This window comes from Rhinopithecus bieti, unplaced genomic scaffold, assembly GCF_001698545.2.
Source record: "Rhinopithecus bieti isolate Rb0 unplaced genomic scaffold, ASM169854v2 scaffold_20150, whole genome shotgun sequence".
Lineage (NCBI taxonomy): Eukaryota > Metazoa > Chordata > Mammalia > Primates > Cercopithecidae > Rhinopithecus > Rhinopithecus bieti.
This window is the reverse complement of record NW_016810565.1, coordinates 334,727-343,141: the sequence shown is the minus strand read 5'-3', so window position 1 is coordinate 343,141 and position 8,415 is coordinate 334,727. Positions and strand designations below refer to the sequence as shown.

The 8,415-nt window shown below is 40.6% G+C and overlaps 1 protein-coding gene across 1 annotated transcript; it reads right to left on the bottom strand.

The window, feature by feature from the left end:
* Positions 1-327: 327 nt before the first annotated feature.
* On the bottom strand, positions 328-2,755 carry PATE1 (prostate and testis expressed 1). Its single transcript, XM_017892349.1, has 5 exons — positions 2,704-2,755; positions 2,360-2,395; positions 1,616-1,655; positions 1,244-1,365; positions 328-461 (listed from the first exon to the last, which is right to left on the bottom strand). The coding sequence occupies exons 1-5, from the start codon at positions 2,753-2,755 to the stop codon at positions 328-330; spliced, it is 384 nt and encodes a 127-aa protein (XP_017747838.1).
* Between the last annotated feature and the right edge of the window lie 5,660 nt (positions 2,756-8,415).

The following is an 8,415-nucleotide window of genomic DNA, read 5'->3' as shown; positions in this document are numbered from 1 at the left end:
AAATTAAACTATCCTTTTCCTTCTTTTCTGAACAAACTGGCTATACAGTGAAAGCGCAAGGGTTTATAGCAACCTGCAGGATGGATTGATCTTGTTCGTGCTCTCAAGGTTATTTATTTACTTATTTTAAGGGATGAGACAGAGACTAGAACAGGAGAGGGACTTTCCTTTCATGTGCAGAAGATGGAGCCATGTCTTTGCAATCCTCTTCTGTAGTGTGCGTGTGTGTGTGTGTGAGAGAGATTTTTTTTTTTAAGAAAGTCATTGTGAAGAGGCTGAGGCAACAACCTCACCCAGAAATTGGAGTCACAGAAGAACCATTAACTTCTAAAGGTCTTCATTGCACAGGTCGTGGCTCCTGCAGCAGCTGAAGCTCACAAAATAGACACTCCACTTTATGCCTTTCACGTCAGCACAGTTCTTTAGGCAGTCCTTGAAGGTTAACCAGGGAGTACCGTCCCCTGTGGAAGGGATTAAAAACAGATCAGAAAGCCTGGCCATGAAACTTCTGGAAAAAACTTTTCTCCAGACCACACCAATATATAGAGATAATCTTGTGTAGTTCAAAGCTCCGTTATTCAAATGTTAAGAACTGGAAGATGTTGCAAGTTGGGGGCTTCCCAAAAGAAATGCAGCGATGGAGCAGTCTAAAATGATTACTGGGGTTAGGGCAGTAAGGAGAACAGTAATTCAGGGAATGCCAAAGCTGGGTGTTTCTCTTGAGAATCTTAACACTGATTTAAGTGAGGATTATAAATGCCAAGAGACAATTTAGCACAAAGGGTGGAAAAAGAGAAATCATGATGTCTTGTCTTAACCATCCAGGGCAATTCAGCCACAGTCTACTGATGACACTGGCCCTTCTATTTCCACAGTTTAGAACCATCTGTAAGGAAACCCAGACAGGCACAAGAGGCATAAGGACCAAAAGCCCCCTCCTCTCAACAACTCACTGTTACCCATTGGGCATAGATTACACCTATTCTCTCACCTCGATTTATTCTCCTCTGTTTTATTCAGGCTCCTCAAAATACTAATTCCTTAGCTGTAGGCCCCCACCCTCCTTAGTGACCACCTCCATCTAATTTTCATTATGGTATATGATGCGGATGAAGGAATCAGCCATCCCAGGTGTGAGACTGCCTATAGTAAAAGTAAAGTAAGGTCTCCCCTTTCCCCTGTGGCTGATATGTCCCTGTCTACTTCCTCTGCCCATTCTTCTTTTCCCCAACCCACAACTTACTTTTGGAAATCCTTCCAACCATGCAGGCCTCTTCTGTTCCTGCTGTGCATATTCCTCTTCCTCTGGAGCAGTTTTCTCCCGGGAACTGGAGGTGGCACATCCTACACTGAACAATTTCTATACTTGGCCGGAGAGTGGGGAAAGAGAATTGAGAAACAATGGCACTACCACGAAAGAACCCCTCTCCCTTTTTGGGTTAGAAGTCTGCCTGGAGCCAGAGGACTTTGCCAGAGCCCATCAAGCGTGAACATCTTCCTCTGCGGAAGTACGCTAAGCCACGAGAGTGACTGAGGTTTATGGTCTCAGGAATTTTAGCCTGAAAAATGGGAGGGGAAAGAAAGGTGGAGGAACAAGGAAAAGTCCTCTTCATACTTACGAGGAAATTCATCTTTCATAACAGCTATTTCATTGGCTGTACTGGCAAAAAGAAAGAAAACACATCTGAAATGTGCCTGAGATTTACTCTTGTATTGGGTTGTTATAATCTGCCCTTCAGGGTCCATCCTGTACTCTTAAATTGGAGCCATTCCAGGACCTCTGTCCCCATAATGCCTAGTCACCTACTGGGCATCTCTGCACCTCTTCTCTCCTTCTAAATCTCTTCACCTCTTCAGGGCTTCTCAGATTCATCTAACTATTCCTATAGGATGCAGCACAGACCGGAAGGAGAAAGATAAGTGCACATGCTTTTCTGCTTCATTCCTTTCTTTTTAATTGACTCTGTGTAGCACAATTAAGGTAAAAGTCTTAATTGACTCTTACCTGTGGGTGCCTGGAATCTGACAATGGGGACAACCTGAAATTCGTGAAGTTGTCATGCTTTAGATTTGGCCAAGCAACACGTGAAAATCCAACATTCCACTTCCTCCTTTCCCTTTTCCTTGCCCTTCACTGACACTCACTCCTGACCTTGTCCGTTGATGCTAATGTTATTATGTCAAACCTAAAATCAGCTCCCATCCCAGCTCTGTCCTGCTGGAAGAGGTTGTTGAGTGTTGGAACTCAAGGTCTATTTCTATTTTATTTTTTTTTTAGCCCCTGGTGCTCACCTCACCCCACCCATCTTTTCCTCCTCAGACCTGCCCCTTCTCATACCACTTATCTATTTCTACTCACCTGCATCTTTTCTCTTTGAAAGTGATCCAGATAATGCTGTTGGGAAAAAAAAAAAAAAGATACACTGTCTGCAGACCTCATTTTCCAAACCCCATCTCAAAGCTTCTGTGAAATCCACTCGATTCCTCTCTAATCTGCCTCTTTCCCCCCCATAAAGGAAGGGAGAAGAGTTTTAGTTAAGGTCCTGGGGATATGACATACCCCGGGTAGAAAGCATAACATTAGAGCAGAAGCTCATCATGTTTCTGTTACGATAGGACTTCCATGAGAAGGCCTCTGCCATGAGTGCTCTCACCTGTTCCTAAATTCAGGATTCTTACCAGCTGTCAACCCTAGGGACTCACCCCTAAAGCAGCAGAGCAGGATGGGGAGTTCCAGCAAGAGGGACTTGTCCATTTTGGAAAGAGGGAGGGCCAGGCTATAGCAGGAAGATTCAAGAGTGCCTATTTATACCCCTGCAAGGTTGGGCTTTCCTGCGAAAGGTTAGGGGTGGGGACGCTGTGGAAGCTCTTGGAAGGCATTCCCTGCTCCTAGGGAAATCAATGTCTCTGTAATTTCTCTCCCTTGCAACTTGGCGGGAGAGGGAATGGCTAGGTCAATCCTGAATCTGATTTATTCCAGTTCTACCACTGAGGATTCTTGATGCCAGGTTCTATGGTCTTTTCGCTATGCCATGCTGTAAAAGAGCGCAAAGATAAAAACTGGGCTGGATGGGTAGAATTGAGAGTCATCTACATCAAGACATTGATTAAAGCTGAGAGAATATATAAGTATAAATCACTGGAATGCAGAAAGGCAAAAAGAAGGCTGAACACAGACTTAAAAATACATACCTCTAGGAATACAGAGAAAGGTTAGGCTCAGAGGCATACAGAGGGTTCCCATGAGGAGAGTCAAGTTTCTCACTGTCAATCATCCTGGAAAGAAGCAGACCCTAGGGTAGAAAATGAAAGCGAGGACAGAACTGTTTTCCTTTCTCGGGGCTTCCTCGTGGCTGCGACTTAGACTTTAGTTGGGAGAGAGAGATTTACGACTACTTCATCTGGAGAAAGGTAAGCTGGTCCTTCTCACTCAATGGCAGGCCAGGGGATTGAACCCATGGATTCTAAGAGGAGCCATATCTAGTATCTCATTCTAAGTTTTCTGTTCATTTCCTTCAGTTATTGCTATGCATTCAGTGCATTGTAATGAATGTTGCAGCTTAGTCTTCATTGTCATTGTAGAGAACTGACAGAAGAGCCTGTGCCCATGCTTAGGGCAAAGCATATATTGCTAGGAGCATCTTCTCTATATGAGAAGAAGAGTAGCAACTGGAAGGAAGCAGGTTGCAGCAGGGCACAATGCAGGTCTACAGCCAAGTGGGATGGTGGTCTAAGCAAGATGTTGGCTGAAGTGGTTGGGGACAGCAAGAGTAATGTATAAAAGATTTTTGCATCCATGATATTTTGGAGCTTATTATCACATGCCAACAGATCAAACTGGCATTTCCATGCACAGAGTAAGAGACTTATATACTAACTCCTGACCTGGCACTGACTACGCTGATGAAGTTTTAAAATAACACCATGAAGTAGTAATGTGCTACATACACACTTGTGCACACATTTGCACATACGTACACACACACACACACGCACACATGACAGCGTCGATTTTTGTGTTCTGCGTATTCGTGGACAGAAGTCTTCCTTTCCTTCCTCTCATTTCCCTGAAATTTAGCATCTTCCCTTGCATCTTTACATTCCTTTCTCTTGCCTGTTAAGAGTTCCCCTCCTTTCCTTCCAGGAACCCCATAATTATTTGCCTAATGGCACCCATAAGAAAGGAGGAAATGTTCTCTTCTTCTGCCCTGTCAGAAACGTCTCCTTACCTAATCACACATCGATAATGTTATTATACCACTTCCCCTACAGCAGAAATTTCCTCCTCCCAGCCAATGATTTGTACTGGTCCACCTGTATTCCTTGCTTATATTTGAACTCCTTTATCGACTTATCCCTAACATCTCCTCAAATGTATGAATACTCCCTAGCCTCCTGGCCCTAATACCTGATTTTCTTACTGAGTCTCACTCTGCTCCTTTTCTTTGTGACTCTAATCCTTTTACTTTTTGCCTTAAGGGACTCCCTACCACCAAATTCTTCTTATGTCATAAATTCCAGACCTGTGGCCAAAAAGTATTCAGGAACCTCTTTTGCCTTACTGTTTTGAACCCTATGGAACTTTGCAAAGCCCTTTATTCCCGATCCCCTCCTCTCTAGCACAGAGCTCGGGAGACTCAATTAGTCCAGAAGAGTAAGCCCTGGCTTATACGTCAACTCCGAGAGTGATGAGGTACTTAGTTACGTCTCTGTGTGTGTGATTAGAAGATGTTTAGATTATGGCTGAGAACTTTTAGTTTGCATCTCCAATGTTATCCTGCAAATAAAAAAGAAAATGATGATTTTTGAATGGAAATTCACATTCCAATCAGTTATTAATTTTAAAGGAAATAAATCTACGCTTCACAGGGAGTTTCACTGGTAACTGAGATGTTTTTACATAATAATCATTTTGAATATATTAACTGGGCTAGTGATGAATATCAGGATTTGAGGAAAGACATCTCAGCTTAGGCGGACCTTACATATGAGGAGGGTAAACAGATGAACCACAGTTGTGGTTCCACTGCAGCACCAGTGGCCAGGCTCCTGGAGTTTTCCTAATACCACAGGACTTACACTAGTAGTGTGCAGAGAGGGGACAGTTCTTCTCTGTCAGGCTTTGAAGGAATGGTCAGAGCAGAATAGCCTGTTCCTTTTCCCTCAGGCAAGTGAACAGCATAGCTCTGGGTGACTTAAACTAGATGAAATCAGAGTCATTCTATCCTCTTGAGGGACATGAAAGATGGAGGAAATATTCAGACAATATGGGCAGATCCAAGAAAGAGTTTCTAGGAGCCATTATGGCTCTGGGGAGCCTTTCTGTGTACATTCTTTGCTACCATGAAACTTTCCATCTCTTAAGAATTTCTGTGAATCTCAGAATCTCTCAGTATGTTGACAGTTCCCCAGATAATTTCTATTGTACTGAGGGTTGGAGAAGATATCCTATACATTAAAATGACCAGGGAGGCAGGTCTGGGATTCAAGAGTGAAGAAGTAACCAATAATTTATTTATTGTTCCTATTGTAGCTTGCAGATGAAATAAAAGTCCTGGATTTTGATATTTTGTACCAACGAACCTAGCTATCCCCCTGAGAATTCTTTTTAAAGGTGACCTCAGCTGAGGAGAAATTAGGGACTCCTCCCCTACTTTGCCTGGTAAATTCACAAGTACGTGAAGGCCACTCCCAGAGACTTCCTCTCAAACTGCCAGCGCACTCAAGGAGGCATGTAGCTGCCAATATTGGTGAGCTTACTACATGCTTGCAAAGTGTCTTTCTGAGACAATAAAAATGCTCTTTCTGTGTTTAGAGAGGCCATCTGTGGCCAGTTTGCCTAAGCAGTTTCTCCCTTGTTATTTCCCCTGTGTGTGTGTACGTGTGCATAGGTGTGGGACTTTCATATTGGTGAAATATAATTCACATACCAGAAAAGGCATAAGATTTAAATTAATATTTTGAACTATTTTAATTCAAATTGTGTAACTACAAACCAGGTCAGAAAGTTCAATATTGCTCAAACCACTGAAAACTCCCCATGCCAAGTGGTCCTCTCTAACTACATTGTTTTTTCCTCATCTGCTGGCAAAACACTATTCTTTCTTTTATGAATTCTAACCATTGTTTTCTGTTGTAGTTTTACCACACTATATTTTTGCCTGTTTTATTATTTTTTATTTTTGAGATGGAGTCTCACTCTGTTGCCCAGGCTGGAATGCAGTGGCACGATCTTGGCTCACTGCAACCTCCACCTCTCGGGTTCAAGCAATTCTCCTGCCTCGGCACCCCCCTACCCATGCCACCAGTAACTGGGTTTACAGGTGCATGCCACCACACCCAGCAAATTTTTGTATTTTTAGTAGAGACAGGGTTTCGCCATGTTAGCAAGGCTGGTCTCGAATTCCTGACCTCAGGTGATCCACCCACCTCGGCCTCCCAAAGTTCTGGGATTACAGGTATGAGACACCATGCCTGGCCACCTATTTTAAATATTGATGTAAATGGAATCATACAGTATGCATTCTAGGAATTATTCATGGTTTTGTATAGAGCTTTTTTTTTGCAATATATTATGGTATTTAGTTATATGAATATTATGGTGGAGAACTTTCCGGTACTGATGGAAAACATCAGCCCAGAGATTCAAGAAGCACAAAAAGCCCTAAAGCAAGACGAATAAAAACTGCAGCATGATAGTAAAATTTCAGAAAGTCAAAGAAAATAATAAAATGTTAAAAGCAACCAGAGGACAACGGACATAATACATTCCAAAGAACATTAGATTGACGGCTGAATTCTCAGTAAGAAGGAGGCTAGATGTTATGGGATGATATCTTTAAAATGCTGCTATAAAGACACATGCACACGTATGTTTATTGCGGCACTATTCACAATAGCAAAGACTTGGAATCAACCCAAATGTCCATCAGTGACAGACTGGATTAAGACAATATGGCACATATACACCATGGAATATTATGCAGCCATAAAAAAGGATGAGTTTGCGTCCTTTGTAGGGACATGGATGCAGCTGGANTGATATAAATGATGAATTGAGGGGTGCTGACGAGTTGATGGGTGCAGCACACCAACATGGCACAAGTATACATATGTAACAAACCTGCACGTTATGCACATGTACCCTAGAACTTAAAGTATAAAAAAAAAAAAAAAAAGTGGAAAAGTCTTAATACTCTATGGCAGAAAGCAAACCAGAAATGTGTTTTACTACTTGTTCACAAAAAAATCCTGGAGTTATTCTAGTTATAACCACTAAGTACATCTGGTAATCCAGTAGGGAAATGTTCACCCACAATTAACTTGCCATGAGAAATTCTTAAAAACACCTGAATATTACAGATGACTTGAACCTTTGGTAAAAATAAGAAAGAAAAATTAAAAAACAACAAAAACCAAAGGAAAAATCACCTGAATATATCTCTAATTATCACATTTCTGGAGCAAAATGAAGCTCCCATTTATAAATTTACTAATACAGATCCAAATGATTGTGTTTTTATATCAATTTACAAATTCATGGCTTCAATGATGTTTAAATGAAAAAGAAAGCTTGTATGCTTAATCTCATTTCTTCCCACTACATTCATGTGTGTCAATCAGAGACAGACTTCCAAAATTCAGAAAAAGCAAATCATTGAGCTCTGAAGGCAGCACCACAAAGCCTCATTTCATAAATTTGGTATTACAGAAGCTGTAGGTGAGTAAAATAAATGCCTATTTTCATGTTCTAGCTAATGAAATAATCCAAATTTAGATAAAATTCTAGGTTACTCTAAAAATTCAAAATTCATTTATTTAAAAGATCTTTCATATTTTTGTTAATCAAGTCTGTTTTCTTTGTTGCAAATTTACTAAAATAACTGTTATTTGTTCAAGGGAGGTATATCTTTTAGTCATGCATTATTATACATGGCTTCATTTCTGTGTAATTTTGTGCACATATGTATACACTGAGAAGTTATAGTTTGTCTAACAGGAGCAAATACAACAGGCAATTGAAAATTGAAATGTTTCATCAATGTATCCGTTGTTTTCAAGCCCACTTTCCCAAAATACCAAATACAGGAAAAGTGAGCAAATAATTATTAACGTAATCATTATTTTATATTGAGTTCTGCTACTATTCTATCAAAAAATACAAATTTTGTTTTCTTTCAAAAAAAAAAATGAGCCAAATTGAAATTCTGAAATTGAAAATTGCAATAACTGAAATAAATTTACTAGAGGGGTTTAACAAGATATTTGAGCAGGTAGAAGAAAGAATTACAGAACTTAAAGATAGATCAACTGAAATTATCCAGAGTAAGGAGCAGAAAGAAAAAAGCATAAAAAATGAACAGAGCTTTAGAGACCTGTGAGACACCATGAAGCACACCAATATATACATGAAAT